General features: G+C 42.2%; 1 protein-coding gene across 1 annotated transcript in view; it reads left to right on the plus strand.

Annotated features, from left to right (window-relative positions):
* PLCH1 (phospholipase C eta 1) overlaps positions 1–20,628 on the plus strand; it is a 92,009-nt gene that overhangs the window by 43,339 nt on the left and 28,042 nt on the right. Inside the window, exons 10-12 of the mRNA XM_056850386.1 lie at positions 5,301–5,408; positions 8,558–8,719; positions 19,961–20,029. Of these exons, the coding sequence (XP_056706364.1) occupies positions 5,301–5,408; positions 8,558–8,719; positions 19,961–20,029 (339 nt within the window). The remainder of the gene's footprint in view (positions 1–5,300; positions 5,409–8,557; positions 8,720–19,960; positions 20,030–20,628) is intronic.

Below are 20,628 nucleotides of genomic sequence, written 5' to 3' on the forward strand. Positions count from 1 at the left end.
AAGCTCCTTGGAGGGTGTGCCACCGGTGTAATTTTTAAAATGGTTTAACGCATAACTGTCCAAAATTCTGACATAAATATGTGCTAATCAGAAAATGGTCATCAAATGAATTTCTTATGGAGGAGAGGACAACAGTGTAAGGGGCATTGGGCCCCCATTGGAGAGAAAGGCGGGGTATAAATGACAAATAAATTGTGCCTACCTGCTCTGTGAATCATTTTCAGAGGTTCGTTTTTCTTTCTCCTCACATGGGTGGCTTCCTTGTTCTTGTCTTTTTACTGCTTGATTCAGAAGTTTCAATAGTCAGAACTCAGCCAAGGTACAACAGAGTGTCAGCCTTTACCTTCTCATTTTATGGAACAGAATAGCCTTCCAGAGGTGAAAATAAAACAGTCTCCTTTCCGTTGACACAAAGGCATGCTGACAAAAAGTGCTGCTCAGAATGGAGTGTTAAAAAAAAAACTTGACAGGATAGGATGGGGGGGGGGAACCACTGAATAGCCCATCTCTCCATGAATTCTCCCTGTCAAAGGCTTGTATTCTGAAGGATGTGTTATTCCTGCCATAAAGGTGGTCAAGTCTTTGTGTCTTTTTAAAAAATTGATCTTGTCATACTCTGTTTAAGAAATATGAACACCTTGGAACTGTAAAACCATGGCTGAGTAATATTTTTATTATTGGTTCTTGTAGGTTATCCGGGCTGTGTGACCGTGGTCTTGGTATTTTCTTTCCTGATGTTTCGCCAGCAGCTGTGGCAGGCATCTTCAGAGGAGTAACACTCACCACGGTCACACAGCCCGGATAACCTACAAGAACCAATGAACTCTGACCATGAAAGCCTTCGACAATATTTTTATTATTATTGCACCCCTCAGTTATCTTCAATTCTGTCAACCCAAATGTTCATATGATATTTTTATTTTTTCAAATTTATAGCCTGCCCTCCTTCCTAGCCAAAGCCAGGGTCAGATACATAAAACTATAAAACAATAATTTAAAACATCGTATTAAAATCATAAAACAGGTGGCCTTAAAACAACTCTGCTGCTGCCATGTAACTGGGTTTTGGCAGGTCAATCCTCCACAGATGTCAAGAGTGGGGGGGAAGGATGGGGAGGCCAGCAATAATGGATGAACTTGCGGCTGCCCTCAGTTATAGGCCTGGTGGAATACTTCCGTTTTACAGGTCCTGCAGAACTCCTTAATGTCCCGCAGGGCCTTTATGTCACTAGGGGGACTATTCCCCCAGGCCAGGGCCAGGGCTGAAAAACCCCTAGCCCTTGTTGAGGACAGCAGTGCACTCTTCGGGCTGGGGACCACCAGCAGATTATTACCAGTAGAGCGTTGAGCTCTTTGGGGGGTATACCAGGAGAGGCGGTCCCGAAGATAAGAAGAAGAGTTGGTTTTTATAATCCAACTTTCCCACTTAAGGAAGAATCAAACTGGCTTACAATCACCTTCCCTTTCCCTCCCCATAACAGACACCCTGTGAGGTAGGTGGGGCTGAGAGAGTTGTGACTAGCTCAAGGTCACCCAGCTGGCTTCATGTGTAGGAGTGGGGAAACCAACCCAGTTCACCAGATTAGCCTCCGCCGCTCATGTGGAGGAGTGGGGAATCAAACCCGGCTCTCCACTCTTAACCACTACACCACAATGCTCCCAGACGGTGTAAGGCTTTAAAGGTCAAAACCAGCACCTAGAATCTGATCCAGAACTCCAGCTGGAGCCAGTGCAGTTGTTTTAGCACTGGTGTTATATGATCTCATGGCAAAGACCCCGTAAGGAGCCTTGCCACAGCATTTTGCACCAGCTGGAGCCTTGGGATCAGTCTCAGGGCAGCCCTATGTAGAGCGAGTTACAGTAATCCAGTCTAGAGGTGACCGTCTCATGGATCATTGCAGTGTGTTGTCAAATACATAAGCCTAAAATTAAGTCTGAAGATCTGGTTAAAAGGTAGTGCTTAACCATAGTTAGCCATGGCTACTGAAAACCATGCTTTTAAAACCAACTTCAAACCATGATTTCATACCCTGGTTTGTGGCTGATTCTTAACCACTACTTAGATATTCAGAGGTAATGTTTTAATCAGAGTTCACGAAAACAAACCATGTTTTAAGTATAATGGACTGTTTCCTAGTATGTGCTAATGATGGAGACTTTTTCTAGTGCAAGAAATCTTCCTCAGTTAAGAGGCATGTTGTGCTGGTGGAAGGCTCCTTGGTTGGATAAAAGGCTCCACAGTTAGCAGAACAAAATACCAAAAAAAGTTCAGGACAATGTACGTCAAGGGTGTTGAACTCAATTGTTACGAGGGCCGGATATGACATAAATGTCATTTGGTCGGGCTGGGCCATGCCTCGCCAGCCCAGACTGAGGGTGTGTGTGTGTGTGGGGGTGGCTGCCTCAGCTGGCTTGTAGGATGGATAAGAGCTTTCAAGGGGCTGGATCCGGCCCCCGGGCCTTATGTTTGACACCCCTGGTATACGTGTTTCTCCCTGCCTCCATTTTTTCTTTACAACATTCCTGTGAGGTAGGTTAAGGTGAGAGAGAATAGCTAGCCAAAGTCATCCTGTGAGAATGGATTTGCACTGGGTCTCTGCAGTCTTACTCCAGATCCCTTAACTGCTATACCACACTGGCTGACATCATATGATCCAACATACGGTGCTGAAATTGCATAAGTCCAGAGGTTGGAATGTGCAGTGTTCTTAACACTGGTGAGCAGAATTAATGTTCTTAGTGAAATAATGCAGACTGTGTGCAACAGATGTGGGGGCCTAAAGAAGATGTTGCCCAAAAATCAGGGGACAGGGAAAAAAGAATAGAAGTACTTTGGATAAAGGTGCCCAAAGCAGCTCTTCGTTGGCTCCGTCAGGACCTTGGACAGCAGCCCAATTGGATTGAGATATGGAAAGTAAACAGGATTAACTTTCCATAACAGGTTTTCCTTTTTTGCTTCCTTAAGGTAGTGATACTATGAGGATTTCAGGGCGTGTGGTGAGATCTCAGGGTGGAAACTGGTAGCATCTTCCAAGTTAAAACCAACAGCTTTTATTTGGATACCAATAAGGTAGAAAGAATTGGAGATGGGATTGAAATTGACAGACATGAGGAGTCAAAAGGATTCAAGAGAATCTCAGAAAGACAAAAACGAAATAAAAGCATAAATGTATAAGCTAGGTGGAGAGGTTCAGAAATACCTTATGTTAATTGATGGCTACAGGGGTTCAAACTCCTTCATATATCGGCAGCATGAAAAGGTCAAAAACACATAGGAGTAAATTGTGCTTAACTGAACAAGACGAGAAAGAACAATGGTTGAGGTCTTTTTAAATAGATTACTTGAACTCTTAAGCATAGTTATCTGATTGGCTTGATTCCAGTGGGAAACAGTGTGTACATATACCTGTGGCTCGTCCCCTCACAGGGTCCAATGCTGTTTCAGGGACCAATCTAGAGGCCTGGGGAAACCATTCACAAGTGAGTCTGCTAGATATCTAGGCTATTTTGTACAATCAGGCTATGTTGTACAATGTGTTGGGGTGCCTGGGTCCCTCTTCCCAGGTGCGTTATCCACCTCCCCAGTGGCACTTCCTGCCAGCCAGCAGCATCCTAGAGTTTTGGTGACACAGACAAGCGGTTCCATTTTAGACACAGAGGAAAGAGATTTTAGGGGGCAGTGCCTGTCCCAGCCACCACAGCAGGGTACAGAGCAGTCTTTTAAGCATTATGTTATAGTAATAAACTAGTACTGAAACATTCCAAATCACGTGCTGTATTACATAAAGCGATCTCCCACTCTTCTAAATGGAACCAGCGTGTTTGTTTGCTTTTGTGCTTGCGGGCCTGTGGTGACCCATTAGTGTCTCAAACGTTTAACATACTCATTTACAAGAATGCCAGCTATCCTTAGGGCATATCTGTCAGAAACAGGAAAACAGACAAATCTGTTAATTTTTTTTTTTGCTGCTCAACGGAAAGAAATAATGTTTAAGTAGTATGAAAGCCATTCTTGCTGTGTATCTCAAATCAAATTCCAAAAGCAACAAGGAAATCTTTTGAAGGTTTTATATATTGCTGGGGGGGTGTTGCTTGTATTTAAATTGTAATAATGCTACGGGGTTGACACCATACTGGAAAGATGTTTTCCCACAGCACAGCACGCCACGTTGTCTATGTTCTTCATCAGGTGTTTGACTGAAAGAACAGACTGCCTGTAACATATGTGCGGATGGTACAAACTTGGAAGTGGTTATAAACCATTTTAAATAAGTGTTTTGAATTTTCACCCTCTCTCAATAATCTGGACTGATCATTAAATGTCATGGTTCATGCATAGGAATAGGGAAAAATAGCAAGTATATGAAGCAAGCTAAATTTTCAGAACTGTCATATGATTCAGCTGTCCAGGACAATACCACTTTAGCCTGGTTGCTACCTATTTTAAGAAAAAACCTCCCATGACAATAATTGCCTCCTCCCTGAAGTTCTAGTTTTCTCTGTGCAGAGAGAGTATATGGAGTGGACTATTCAAACATGTCATTTGCCACCTACAATCTGAAATATATGGTCTTAGGAAAGAGCTATACCCATGGTATTTCTGAACATGTTGCTTGGTTCTAAAATAGGGAATTGCTAACTAGGAAGCAGCACTTAAAAAAAAAAACACATAGTAATAATAGTGAATTCCAAGCTGGCATCAGTTAAAATTGTAGTACTTCTGCATGAAAAACCATGTTTTTTAAAACAAAAAATCACTTCCGGTACAAAAGTAACACTTTACTCAAAGCTATTAAAACCCTATGACGTGAGTGTGGATTCATGAAAGCTTATGCTAGAATAAATTGTTAGTCATTTATGTGCCAATGGACTTCTGTATTATTGTACTACTACCAGACTAAGAAGGCAATCCTCAGCAAGTCTACCCAGAATTCTACTCAGGTCTGTTCAATGGGGCTTATTCCTAATCAAGTATTCTTAGAAATGGCACTGTAACACAGCTACCCCTCTGGAATTATTATCAAGACCTTGTATGTATGCTGAATTGAAGAAAGTATTTTCAGAAATTCACAAGAGTTCTATGGAGACTTTCATAGATTATATATTTGGCAGATTGTTTGAGGAAAACTTAAAGGTTCTGGTTGCTTACAGGAAATAAGACTGTCCACAGACTTCAAATAGTGAAAAGATGTCCACATAAAGAGAGGAGTTGCTTGCTTTACTGTGCCCCTTCTTCTGAGGGGGCAGCTATTCTGTCATTTCTGCTGTAATTAAGGCACTATTACTTGTCTTCTTTTCAGGGTAAAAAGCTCCCCTACAGCCTTGGTGCAGATGCTGAAGAAGGGGAAGTTTCTGATGAAGACAGTGCTGATGAAATTGAAGATGACTGCAAGTTACAGTTTTCCTATGTAAGTATGTATGGCTTCCTTTCCAGCATGGGTGTCAACCCACTGTGGGGAGGGGCTGTGGCTCAGTAGCAGAGCCACATGCTTGGCATGCAGCTGGCTCCAGGTTCAGTCCTTGGCACCTTGGTGTGCAGATCTCAGGATAGCAGGAGCTGGAGAAGACCTCCCTCTCTGCCTGAGTCCCTGGCAAGCTGCTGCCAGTCAGAATAGTCTAGCTGCTAGTCTAGTGGGGCTAGATGGAGCAATGGTCTGATTTGAGAGAGGGCATCTTCATGTGTTCATATTCATTTCATGAACAGCTTAAATGAAAATCGGGTAATTGTTGGCTATATGGATCCTCCCCACACGTTCCTCATCTTCTTAGCATCCCTGCATAGTCTGCTCCCACTGTCAAGATCTAGGTTTTAAGTTCCTCTGACAAAATTTTATAAAATGCCACGTGCATTCATAGTGCTGAATTAGCAGCTTTGTTAACAATGCGTGTATTTATATTTTCTCCTTGCTCAGCTGGTTCTTGAGTTTTTCCTCATTTTCCCACTAAGTTCTATATTTATTACTTGATCCTACACTCTGTACTTTCAATACCCCCTCCCCCAGCTATTTTCTTCTTCTTGCCATTCCATGTGGGTTTAACGCCTCCTTACAGTAATGGATTTTTAATTTCTTACAGTCAGTGGCAATGCAGCGCCACTGCTCCATCGCAAAACAGATGCTACGTTCCAGCCCAGAGGAAGTCATACATGACTAGTTTGAAATTTTCCACACGCCCTCAAAATATTTTTTATAACAAAATGGTACAAATAAAGTTGATCATTCTCTGCTCTGAGAAAAGCAGATGCCGCTTGACTGACTATGGTCAGAATGTGATTCTGTGAATTTGGTGGTGGTGTGGGGTTGTTTTTAATTGTTCATGTTGGCCTCAGCATAGCTCTTATATTTAGCAACATATTTTCAAAATTACTCTGTTTTTCCTCTTTCCTCATTTGCATTATTCAATGGGGCATACAAATTTTTGCAGGCAGATTTGGGAATTTGTTTTGTTGCTTTTGATATTGCAGAGTCCCGTCAGGTTTGGTTTAGTGAGAGCAGATGCTCATAATACTTCTGTTCCCTTCCCTCTCCCCCTTTTTGGGAGGGTAAAGGCTCTTATTGCAGGGTGCTTCACATTATCTGGCATTTAGCTGTAAAAGGCCCAAAGTGTTCCTTCTCCAAAGCGAAATTATCATAATGACACTGAATGATAATGGAGAAACTTTGATGATATTGCCATTTTGAAAAGCCTGCATTTTTCAGAATGCTGCACAATGCTCAGTAATTCTCGTGCAGTGTGAGGTTGCTTCCTACTGAGAGAGACCGTATAGCTTTGGATACTGGAAGCACAAGGCAAAACAAGTGCATGCAGCAACCCAAGAAGTTACATCGACTCAGGGTTCCTTCTCTATGAAAATATTCTCTTTTTTTGGCAGTGAAAACCTGAAAACCACAGTGGGGAGGCCATGAAATGCTGCCTAGAGAACTGGGTCTGGAACTCTTTTCCAAACCGGGTTTGATTCCCCACTCCTCTATATGAGCAGCACATGCTAATCTGGTGAACATGGTTGGTTTCCCTGCTCCTACACATGAAGCCAGCTGGGTGACCTTGGGCTAGTCACAGATCTCTCAGCCCCACCTAAACTCACAGGGTGTCTGTTGTGGGGAGGGGAAGGGAAGATGATTGCAAGCTGGTTTGATTCTTAAGTGGTGGAGAAAGTCAGCATAGAAAAACCAACTCTCCTCCTCCTCCTCCTCCTCAAGTGTTCACACTTGTAGCTCATCTCCATCCTCCCTTGCTTCACATGTGAAAAGGAATGTGGGGCATCAGCCTGAGGGACTGAAGTGGTTCCTAAACTAATCACCCAAATGTAAACACCCAAATGTAAAACATTCCAGGCTAACATTATGCAGTCCTTTAGTTCCACTCACTGCTGTAGATAAATGAAAGGCTCTGAATTTCTGCCACATGTAAATATTCTGCTTCATTAGGAAATGAGCAAAATAGCCTTGCTGTTTCAAACCAAGATCCATCTAGTCCAGCATTTCATTTGCAATCGTGTCTGGATACAGGCCTTTTAAAAACTGGACTACTCCCAGCTGGCCATCTGAACCATTTGCCATTCAAATGGTTGGGGTGATCTTGAGAGAGCTATTGGCGGTGTTCACTGCCTGACTACCATTTTGTAGATATAAATCATCATTTGGTATTGCAGTCATTGAAAACTTATGAATTTCAAGAAAACTGATAAGCACTGAATTCTAAGGATGAGACAGCTTTTCCACTGCAGGAGCAGCTCTCAACCCGATCCCTGTTTGCCTTGCCACTGCTGAACCCCACTTTTAGCAACTTTTTTGTAAAGTAGTAGAAGAAGTAAAACTGTGTGCATTTGAAATCACAATATTAGATTTCTTTACTAAGTACTGGTAACAGTGGAAAGTGCCGTCAAGTCACGGGCGACCTGTGGCGACCCTGTAGGGTTTTCAAGGCAAGATACATTTGGAGGTGGTTTGCCGTTGCCTCCCTCTGCGTGGGCTGAGAGAGTTCTGAGAGAACTGTGACTGGCCCAAGGTCACCCAGCAGGTTTCATCACATCCATTATATTGGTGTGTGACTTTACAGTTGTCATGTGTTTGGAGTCCTAAAGTCCATCTATTTGGCTTTGCCAATTGGCAGGGAGACCTGATGGAATGTAATAGTCAATAATGTAGGCCTGATCCTGGGCAAGGATCCCCCTTTCATTCATGCAGCAGACATTTCTGCTTCTTGCCTTCTCCATTGCCTCTCCTGAGAGCTGGGGGAGGGTCATCCAGAACTGTATGAGATCTTGTATTGGGAGCTGTTACTGGGAGGGTGTTGGTCGAAATTGGAAAAATCTTCCCCTCACCCATGTAAAGGGAAGTCTTATTCTGCTTGTACAAGAGGTGTGCCTAAGATAATCACCAGATTCATAAGGGAGATGACTGAATCTTTAGAGGCCCTGATGCTGATATTGCTAACTCAGCAGTTCCAAAGGAACCTGTGGGGAGAATCAGAGTATTTGAGTGGAAACATCTGTCTGCTTGGTTTGCTGTTTTAAAATAACTCAAAGTTTGCAATGGGAATTTCTGATGTATTTCAGAGTAATGGCACTACTGAACACCAAATGGAATCTTTTATAAGGAAGAAACTTGAATCCTTGATAAAGGAATCTCAGATTCGGGATAAAGAAGACCCCGACAGCTTCACTGTGAGGGCACTGTTAAAAGCAACCCACGAGGGCCTAAATGTAAACTTGAAACAGGTGAGATTTCTCCACATTATATTTCAAGTCCAGCATTGTTGAGAATTAAGGTGGAATTAACATGTATTGCCAATTTGTTTTGTTTCTTGGTTTATTACCATGTTTCCTTCACACTAGACTTAAAAAAACAACAACAACCTTGAGTCAAACTACACAGCACACTTCCTCTTTTTAAATGGCATTTTAAACCCTACTCATCACAGTCAGGCAGCCAGCTTCCATGGCAGAGTGGGGATTTGAACCCAGGTCTCCCGAATCCTCGTCTGCAGCTATAATCACTGCAACCTATTGAGAACCGAATGCTGAATGGAAGAAGAGTCACAATCTCATGAGTTGAAACATTTGAAAAAAAAAATCTGTGTCTTGTGTTTTGCGCATCGGCTGTCTTCTCTTGTAGTCTAATGGCATTCTTGGAAACTTTTCACCCAGTTCGTTGCTACAGGTCACAATTGCACTCAGCAGGTCACGACTGCACTCAGCTCTCTGTGGGTATATTGCTGAGCTAAATCTTTTTGCCAATGAAAATCATTCCAGGTGTCCATCACTACCTCTTCTGCTTCGGCCCAAGTATTTGAAACAGCCTAGGCTGAGAAAGCCAACCCATGAGAGAAACAGGGTTGCATCAAGCTGTGGGTGGATACGCAGCTCAGACCAGGAAGGGCTGATGTCTCAGTTCCACAGTGAGGCAGTGTGCAGTGGCCTGAGGAGATGCAGCAGGAGCATCCTGAAAATGGATAGATATTTGTAACATACAGAAGACCACTTTGACTGCTCCCCCCAAAATCAGGTTCAGGTGGCATCTTAGCAACGGGTGGAGGCTGCAGTCTAGCAGTGCCAGCCAGTACTTCAACTGCACATGCACCAGCAAACCCAGATGTGCCAGTAATGCTGCAGCGCGTGACCTGCATGCCCCAGAAGCAGCCACTACCACTGTGAAACCTGCTGCTACAGCAGCAGATCCTGACCTAGCAGCAGCCAGAGCAGGGTGAGTTGGGACATCGACATCACCTTCAGCATCTGTCCAGGGCAGTTCCTGATTTCTGGTTCATGAATTAATTGCTAAAATTAGTTCAGAGCAGGAAGGCTCTGTTTCTGTTTGGGTCTGCCCTTAAAAGCACAGCACTCACTTGGAGAGCTGGTCCCAGTTTTTCTTCATCACCAGCATAGGCTTCCCTAGAGAATGTTGCTATAGACAATACTATCGTCTTGTAAGCCCATGTTCAGCTGCAAGGTAATTTCACTTGTAAACTGGATCCAGCATTACACCTGGGTGCCTCCTTTGGTGCAGTAGTCTAAAAATATTAGTGTACTTAGTGGAACTCTCCCATAACATCCAGAAAGAAGTTCCTAAATCACCCACTTAATGTGTGTTTTTGTGCTGTTAAGTTCCTCAGTGTCATAGACCCTTAGCAATGTAGCCTTCAGTTCTAACACGTTTACTACAGAAATACAGAGTAGTTTTCTTTCCCCCCCAAAAAACACATGCCTAATAGCGGAACCATGAAGCCCTTTGTGCAGACTTTTTAAAAGACCCCTGCATATCCCCCCCACATAGTAAAGAAACATTATTATATATGTATGTGCTGGCAAGTCACAACTGATTTATGGTGTCCCCAGCCAAGGGGCTTTCAAGACAAGTGAGAAGCAGAAGTGGTTTGCCATTGACTTCCTCAGCAGAGTCTGTCTTGGTGGTCTCCCATCCAAGTACCGGCCTTGCTTAGCTTTCAAGATCTGGCTATTTCATGCCACCTTCCCTCTCTAAAGAATCATTGTTAAGGACAACAAAAGTTTATTAGCGGTCAGATGGTTACAAAAAGTAGTTCCATAAGAAATTTGGGTGGAAAGTCATATCCAATCCTTAATTTTTCTTTAGAAATACTTTTATAAGTGTCCCTTAAATGTTTAATTTTCCTTTTAGAATGCTAAGTATTCTCAGAGAAGATTTTATTAATATCCTGCAAGGATAGATTGAAAATAGTTCCGCATAGCCTGTGTTGCTGGTGGTGCAGCTCTTTTGGACCTGAAAAATCCAGTGTGAGATTTCTTCCAGCTTTTCAAATGGTACTATTGTCTTCTGTGATGTCAGCAACTGACATTTGGGGGTTTTGCCCCAAGAGTCCAGTTTCAAAGGTTGTTGCCAGTAACTTTTCAATAAAGAAATCTTTAGCTGAATATCTGCTGCCTGCTTTGCCTCTGTTTCTTCTGTGTCGGCTCACATCATGGGGTGTTCTACTTTTCAAGCATCCAAGTTGTTGTTCAAGGCCAGGTTTATTTATGTATTCCACAATGTATCTCTTCCCAGGACAGTAGTCTTTGTTCCATTGCTCAGAATGGTTTATGATGACTCTCCCCCCAAAAGAACAGAGCATTTCCCTGTTTGCTTCTGTTGGTTATAAGTAGCAAGAGCCCATGGTTTGAGAAATCATGGAATGGGGATTGACAGACAGATGAAGCTCCCAGTACTATGCTGCTATTTGTAAAGTAGGCCATTAGAAATATCCAGAGAAGAGGTGGACATGTCATGCTTTTAAACTGGAGATTCGGTTTTCATACAGTTCTTATGGTGCTGTAAGCAACTGGAAATTGCTATCTGGAAATTGGTTGGGAGGAGATAACTTACATACAACCTAAGCTAGTATACAATAGTTATGAGGGGTGGACTCCAAATTTCATCCAAGGAAGACATAATTTTGAACATCTGCTGATGGAAGGAAGAAACAGTTGTTGATTTGTAGTGGTTTTATATTCCTTTTTTGGGTGAGAGTCATAAAGAGTCTGACGCTGAAGCCAAGCGGATTAGCAGTCTTGTCCAGGATACCCATCAGAAAGTCCACGGCCACATAGAAAAAGTGTAGTTTATTTGTACAGTGCAGAAATATATACAGATACTCCTTTCACACTCTCCGCTCATAACATCCCGCATAGAACTGCGGTTTCACTTCATTATATACACCTGGTGGACGCAGCCACCAATCACAGTAGATATCCAATTATCCTGGTATTGCTACTGCATTGCATCAGCCACCTGGCTATAACTGGATCAGGCCAGCTTTCTCTAGCTCCCCAGGTACTTTCCAGGCTGATTACATCATCCTTAGATCTCACTGATCTATCCTTCACCTGTCAAACTATCTGACAGACTTGTAATCTTGACACTCCTTCTCAAGGATTTCAGATTAGTTTGATTAGTTTTATGAATCTATTGCAATCCACAATTTTTGTAAATAGATCTGCCACATTACTAGCACTGGCACACTTTACAATACATACCAAGCCTTTGTTCACAGATTCAATTACATTGACATATCTTATTCTTATATGCTTACTTCTGCCTTTAAAGTTTTGCTCAGTCGCAAGTTGTAGCGCTGATTGACTGTCAGTATACACCTTTACTGGTAATTGTACAGACACATTGAGTTCCTTCATGAGATAGACAAACCATTCCACCTGATTTATACATTCACTCACAGCACTATATTCTGCTTCACATGAACTCATGGCTACAAATGACTGTTTTACAGATTTCCAATGTATGGGTGCTTCACCAAAATACAACACATACCCGGTCGTTGATTTCGCGTTCCCCTGATCTGACCATGATGCATCTGCATACGCAGTCAGTTCCCCATTACATGCATTCAAGCATAACTGGTTGTTTACAGATCCCTTCAGGTATCTGAGTACACGCTTAGCTGCTTTCCAGTCACTCTGCTTTGGTGACATATTTTTCTTGGTCAGGCAATGTACCGCCTGATATATGTCTGGGCGAGTCCAACAAGCAAGATATAACAAACTTCCTATCAGGGACTGATACAGAGATTTGTCACACTCTTCTTGTTCCTGAGACTCTTCACATAAATAACCTGTGACCATTGGGGTTTCAGCTGCATTAGCATCAAGCATGCTAAACCTTTCCAGCAACTGTTTTATTTTTTCTGTTTGAGACAAGTAAAAAACACCTTTACTGTCTCTGTTTATTTTTACCCCAAGATAATTTCTTATCTCTCCCAAACATTTCAGTTTAAAGCGTTCTCCAAGCTGTTTCTGAAATTGTTCCTGGTCACTCTCATTATTGGTTATTACACACAAATCATCCACGTAAATCAGCACGTATGACTCCTTCTGACCTGTGCACCTTGAAAACAAACAAGGATCAGCAACACTCTGTGTGAAGCCTAACTTTTTAACAGCCTCAATTAAACATTTGTGCCACTCTCTGGCCGATTGATGCAAACCATACAAAGCTCTGTTCAGCTTTAGTACTTTGCCTTCTTCCTTTAATTCAAACCCTGGAATTTGAGTCATGTATACTTCTTCTACCAAAGGTGCATTTAGATAAGCTGTCTGAATGTCATAATGGAAAACCTTCAGACCTTTCAACCCTGCAACTGCCAGGGCTGTTTTAATGGTTTCACAACGAACTGTGGGTGAAAAAGTTTCATCAAAGTTAACAAATCTCCTTTGAGCAAACCCTTTACAAACTAGTCTGGCTTTTCTTTGTACAGTACCATCAGCCAACTGCTTGAGTTTGTAAACCCACCTGCAACCTATCACAGGTTGTCCCTTTGGTAAATGCATTGGTGTAATTACCTTGTGCTCCTTCAAAGCATTCATTTCCACACCCATGGCTTGCAGCCATAAATCTCTCTATCACCAAGAGAAAGCACCTGCTTGTAACTTTCAGGTTCCATTACAGACACGTGGTTGATTAAGTCACATTCTTCAAAACCATATCTTTGTGGAGGTACTCCTTTATTACTTCTGTCTGACCGTCTGACTACCGTGCCACTAGACTCCCCTCCTTCTGGAGTCTCAACCTTTACTGTTTCCCTGCTTGCAACAACTTCAGGAAAAACACTTTCATCTGTCTCTGGCTGTCCATTGGCCGGCAATAAAACTTCTTCAGAAACCTTCTCAGTACCATGTAAGCGTGGCCAATTAAAAGATTCTCCGAAGTTCGCAGATTTGCTAAAAGATACCTGGTTCTGATCATTAGCAAAGCGATAAGATTTTGCTGCATTCTGATATCCCAGAAAAATCAGCGGTTTGGATTTCTTGCCACCTGCTCTGCGGTTCTTTAAAGGTATATTCACCCAAGCCTTAGTACCAAACACTCTTAAATGCTTTAAAGAGGGATTTCTATTGTACAATGCCTTGTAGGGAATATTGTTAATGCTGGAGGTCCAAAGTCTATAAATCAAATAACAAGCCACCTTGATGCCTTCCCCCCAGAACTTGGGTTTTAGATTAGCATCCTCTATCAAAGCTTGCAACATTGACTTTAGATAACCAATCCTCCTCTCAGCCACACCGTTCTCCTGAGGAACACAGGGATTAGCCAATCTATGCTCAATTCCCTTGCTTTCTAACCACTGGGTAAATGCACTAGAGACAAATTCACCGCCTCTGTCAGATTGTATACTGGATACCTTGAGGTCTAGCTGCCTTTCCACCCTTTTAATCCAATACTTGATGGTTTGACATGCCTCACTTTTCTGCTTCAGCAGATACACCCAGCCATAACGAGTAAAATCATCCACAATACATAAAGCGTACCGGTTCTTAGACACACTCTCAGGAAATGGACCACAGAGATCTAAATGAGCAATTTGCAGAGGTCTGGTTGCCACCCTTTGGCTTACCTTAGTCACTGGACTACGTCTGTTCTTAACAGATTTGCAGACAGTGCAATCTAGGAAAGAATTACACCCATTCAACTTAATGTCATCCTTCCCTAACACACTCAGGGTCTTCTTTAGAATGGAAAAGGAGGCGTGGCCAAAACGCCTATGTAGAAGGTGTATGCACTCATTATGTGGATTTTTATTCACAGACTCCACTACCATAGAAGTTTCTCCTGTCCTTCTATGCACCACATAGACATCCTTTTGCAAGTGCCCTTCTAACATTACAACCTCCCCCTGGCTTATCTGGCAGGTGTTTCCTTCAAACTGCACCTTAAAACCAGTCTTAGCCAGCACAGAAACACTTAGCAAACTATGCTGTAACTCAGGCACACAAAGTACATTTTGAAACTTATGCTTTAACTCTGGGAAAAACACCTCCCCTTCAGAGTGTACCTTTAAGTGTCTCCCATCTGCTAGACTTACATTAGACTTAGCAGACTGCTTTTGGTTAACCAACATGGAAGCTTTGTTAACAAAACATGTACTTGCCCCACTGTCCAAGAGCCAAATGTTCTCTTTGTCTCCAGCCTCTGTCAGCACAACAGCAGTGTAAGTTCCATTCACTGACTGTCTCTTTGGTTGCTTTTTCCTGGCCAACTGGGGACAATTTTTTTTCAAATGTTGTGAGGACCCACAAAGAAACACTTTCTGACAAACATCACGCATTCCTCATCTTGCTTGTAGCTCCTACTCTGCCTTCCGTCGCCTCCCCTCTGCTGCTGCCACTGGCTCTGCGCTGAGTAGACCTCTTGCCCGTCTCGGGGTTGTCTAAACAGCTCGGCTGCAGTCCTCGGCGTAGACTCTATCCAGTCTCTCTGCCTGGGATGAAAAACGCGCTGGGGGGCTGAGGTCTCGGCAGACGGGCGATTCGTTGATTTAACCTCGGGGGTGTATCTCAGCTGGGCTGCTGTCTTCTGCTCACGTCCTTCCTCCCGTCGTTCCTCTTCTTCCAGAATTCGTCCAGTCAAGTATTCATAGGTTAATTGCCCTGCTGCCAGGCTCTCCAGCGAGGTTACTAAAACATCAAAGCTCGCATCCAGAGAACTCAAAAGCAAATACACCCGGTCCTCCGCAGATATAACTTCTCCCCTCAACTCCAGCTGTCTGAACAACTCTGCTAGGGTCTTCAAGTGGGCTGCTGCCAGCGTGTGCAGTGATTTTTGGCATCTATAAAGCCGCCTCATTAGTGCTAGCAGCGTGCCAGCTGAGTCCCGGAGATACACTGCTCGCAGACTATCCCATGCCAACTTTGCATTCTCTTTTCCAACAACAAAAATAAGCTGGTCATCTCCCACCGTCAAGGTGATATTGGCAAGGGCTTTTATGCCCTTGGCAATCTCGGCTGCTGTAGTAGGGAGTCTTTCCACAGCATCCCATAAATCTTCCCTTTTCAGATATTGCTCCAACCTCACAGACCAAACGTGGTAATTCTCTGAGGTGAGTTTATCCACCGGGATAAAAGATTGTGCCATTGTTACTCACACAGCCGTCACTTCTCTAGTAGCTTCTGAAAATCCTGGACTCTGCTTAACTACCACCACACATAAAACCTGCGCAGTGTAGCAGAAACATTCCTGTAACGTAGAGGAGCTGGGCCCAGAGCCCTGACGCGGAAGCCAAGCGGATTAGCAGTCTTGTCCAGGATACCCATCAGAAAGTCCACGGCCACATAGAAAAAGTGTAGTTTATTTGTACAGTGCAGAAATATATACAGATACTCCTTTCACACTCTCAGCTCATAACATCCCGCATAGAACTGCTGTTTCACTTCATTATATACACCTGGTGGACGCAGCCACCAATCACAGTAGATATCCAATTATCCTAGTATTGCTACTGCATTGCATCAGCCACCTGGCTATAACTGGATCAGGCCAGCTTTCTCTAGCTCCCCAGGTACTTTCCAGGCTGATTACATCATCCTTAGATCTCACTGATCTATCCTTCACCTGTCAAACTATCTGACAGACTTGTAATCTTGACAGAGTCCAGGAAAACATTTGAGGAAGAGGGGGAAAGAATGGTTTCCAAGATAGACTGACGATACCTCAGCCAGCAAGAATGATCCCAAAGGTTTTCTAAACAGGCCACCCTGTCTTTGGCTAGCCCACCCTATCTGGCCAATGGTTAAATGGAAGCTTGCACAGTAGAGCTTTGCTGATGAGTAAGGTTATGATTTGCTAGCCAGTGGGATTAGGCAATGCAAGCTAGATATCCAAGTGCTCAGCGGAAGTCCAGTGGGAAGTGACCAGGCTGAAGGATGACATTCAGTGAGAGCAGTGCTGGGCTTGACATACTAAACCACGGCTGCCTGTACATTTAGACACCCAAACCATAGTTTGCATCCCAAACTATGTTGGCATGTTGTCTGAACTGCATTACTGAGCAGTTTTCTAATATGTTGCTTTTTCATGTTTTAATAATTTTCTAGTCAGTTACACCATGAGACCCATTCTTACATATTATCCTCTTTTGAATTTAACTGCAGAGAGCCAGTTCAGATATTTCAAAGAAACTGTGAGAGAGGAAGTTGTGATCGATTTGCATACATTCCCCCATTCTTCTAGAGCTCATTTGAAGCGAGCAGACATCCATTTCTCCTGTGTGGAGCGTCCGTCTCCAAGAGGTTCCATTCCCCAGTGTATAACCTTAAACCTGAACTGGAAAATAAATATCTGAAAATGTTGGTTAGAATTTGTCAAACTTGACTAAGCCCAGGAACAAGGAGGAGAAGTCTCTTGTTCTTCACAAAACAAAACAAAAAACTAATGGAAATACATTTCAGCCACAGGCTGCATATTGCATAACGAGAAGGTCTTGTGCTGTGAATAGCTGAGGGAATATTTTTTCAGTGCCTTTTCAGTTCTTCAGACAGATGAAGGGATGTGATGTTCTGACAGCAACACTAGATCCTGCCACAGATCATCAAACTGATGACCCAGGGGATCATTCCTATCATGAATCTCAGGTGGCCCAACAAACAATGCACCTGTCTATGTGGCTGTAGGCTTTAAAACCCCATTTATTTTAAGGATCCCAAGACTGTGAGGGTTGATATGTTTGTACATGTGTATAGCTTCCTTTTTCATTCTGAGGCAGATTCAAGTTTCTGTTTCTTTTGTTCCTTTTGCTTGTCGGGGGGACCAAAAGCCTGCCATAAATTATTACACACTGATAACTTTGTTTATTGGAACCACACAAGAGTCCTTGCCTGTGTGGTACTGCAAGGGTAGCATATGATTCATTATGTGGTAAGAACAAAAGAAAGGGCTGTACCAATTTTTCTGTACCAAGGGTTGCCAGGTCTCTCTTTGCCACTGGCAGGAGGTTTTTGGGGTTGAGCCTGAAGAGGGCGGGGTTTGGGGAGGGGAGGGACTTCAATGCCATAGCGTCCAATTGCCAAAGCAGCCATTTTCTCCAGGTGAACTGATCTCAATTGGCTGGAGATCAGTTGTAATAGTGGGAGATCTCCAGCTAGTACCTGGAAGTTGGCAACCCGTACTGTACCAGATGCGAGCCCGCCACTTACTGTTTGCCTGTAGTATGCTGTATGTTTCCCTGGTTGTGTCATTCAAAATCTTCAGAATGAACACAAAAAACAGCAGGGAAACTAATTCATTACGGAAGCCTAAAGTTATTGAGCACCTGTGCACGTACACGTATATAACACATACACGCTGAAAATTTATTTTAAATAACTTTTTATTTTAAATACATTATTTTAAGTAACATTTCTCTTAAATAACATTGTTATTGCTGGTTATTGTAATGGTTGCTTTTTATGTTATATTTGTTCCATAGTTGCCAGCAGGGTGGATAAAAAAAATCAATAATTTAAAAACAAAACAGATTTAAAAAATTTTAATTGGATTTTTTTAAAATAAAATGCTTTTTGAGGATAAAATCTATCTCAAGATAGTTTAAATAGTTTTCTGTTTAAGATACATGATAGTCCAAAGGTTATTCATTATGAAATAAGCATTAGTTTTTAATTATGTAGCATGAAGATGTATATTCATACAATGTTTACATTTTGGGGTGTAAATGAATTCTATAAATCCATTCACAATGTCATGCTCTTCCATAAGTTTTTGTAATATTACTTTGGGTAATTTTTCTGTCTTAAAGATATTATCACAGGTGTTTGGTTTTGCAGTTCTCAAAACTGAATTTGTGTCTGCAGAGATAACATGCCTCTTCTTCACAGCAAAAATGTTATAAAATAAACATACTGAGTTGAGAAAAAGTCCTTAATCCCATTGTTCCTTTGCAAATCAATGTACACAGATTCAAGCCCTTACCTCTTAAGTGTGAAGTTTCAAAAAGTTCAATAAATAGAAGATTGTTTGGAGTGGAATAGATCTGCACAAGAAGCTAAATGTGAGGAGGGAGGAGCAAGCAGTAAAATTGAAAGTGAAATATTTTGAGCAGAATACCCCATAAGTCTTGGGATCTTTGTGTGTATAGCCTGAGGTTTATCTTATTATTCTCTTGCTGAAGGAAAAATGTATAATGGCAGCAGGCTGTAAAAGGGACTCCGTTTCGGAATATTTTAATGACGTTCCTCTGCCTATGGGTAGGGCATGCATGCATGCAAAACGCAAACACTGCAACAAAGAATTGCAAGGCCTGGTAACCTGAATGAAACTGGAGATAGTTCACCTTGCAGTCATTTCATAATTATCTGCCTATGTATTTCTAGTAGTATAACCAAATCAGTAATTATTTGATATAACTGTAAAACTAATCTGAAAAGTTGCTATTCTAAAAATGAAACCATCTGGTTGTAAATATTAAGACTATACCACCAAGAATTAGTGTTTATATAGAAAACTATGATTTAAATCTAGTCTTACTGACTAGTGGTTTAAATTGATTTGATTTAAATCAAATCCACCCTGGTTGCTGCTAGCATCCTTAGGTCCCATTTTTTCTAGGAGAAATACAGGTCTGTAATTGTTGCCACTAGTGGAAACCATGCACAAAAGTCCGAAAAGATGGATTGGATCCTGCAGGCCAATTCCACTAGCAGTGATGCCTTCCTTGGATGTATGGAGCCTTCCCTTGATGGAAGAGGCTGTTCCATTGGTGGGAATGATCAGCATGTTGCTGTAACTTAAATGGACAGAGAGCCTCTGCTTCTACAGAGTCTGATCCTTAATCCCCTGTTTCATTAACATACTTATCTAGGGCTAGTCACAGCTCTCTTTGAGCTGTCTCAGCCCCACCTACCTCACAGGGTGTCTGTTGTGGGGAAGGGAAGGTGACTGTAAGCCGGTTTGATTCTTCCTTAAGTGGTAGAGAAAGTTGACATATAAAAACCAACTCTTATTTTTCTTCTATCTTCTATCTTAACACCATTTACACAGTGCTTACCTCCCATTTATTTCAACTGGTTTTGCCTTCCAGGTGTGATTTCTGTGTTCTTTCCAAGCTGTGTATCACAAGAAATGAAATGTTTTGTGCAGTGAAGAATGATTTGCAAAATAAATGCTTTTACTAAAAATTGTTCCTAATTCCTAAGGTGTGTTCATTACTGGTTTTGTTTCCCCAGAACTCAGACATGAAAGACACCAGCAAGAAGTCACATAGTAAACTAATGAGCAACTTTGGTAAACATAAGGTAAGTGAAGTTAGAACTTAACATATTATTGGAATGGTTTTGATATATAACCAGTCCCAAGAAGAAACTACAGAAAATCTCTGGCTTCAAACAAATGATGAGCTGTTTTGACTGTGGGGACAGATTTGCATACATGAATCATGTTTAAAATACCAGGCTCCCAATTTTTACACAGTAGAGCTCCTCTAAATTACTTTCCCAAAAATCCCAGTGTGCCAGTTAGGGCTGATGGGAATATTAATGATTTTCACCCCATTTCCAATGCAAAAAACACATGTTGCTGACCCCTGTCCCAAATAGGCAGCAAATTCAACCATCTGTCAGTCCCATCTACATTATACAATATAAAAGAGAGATAGCTGCATGTTATTCTGTGCCCTCACAATCTGCAAGTAATCCTATTATGAATAATATGCATGTGATTATGCATACTTGGGAGGGGTGATAGTCCAGTAGCAGAACACATGCTTTATATATGCAGAGGCCCAGGTTCAGTTCCTGGCATCTCCAGTTGAAGATGTGTGTATTGGGTAAGATTTCTCTTTAGATGGAACAGTGTTTGGACCTGGTATAAGACTGATCAGGAGAAAAGTGGAATG

The sequence above is a fragment of the Euleptes europaea genome, chromosome 5, assembly GCF_029931775.1.
Source record: "Euleptes europaea isolate rEulEur1 chromosome 5, rEulEur1.hap1, whole genome shotgun sequence".
Lineage (NCBI taxonomy): Eukaryota > Metazoa > Chordata > Lepidosauria > Squamata > Sphaerodactylidae > Euleptes > Euleptes europaea.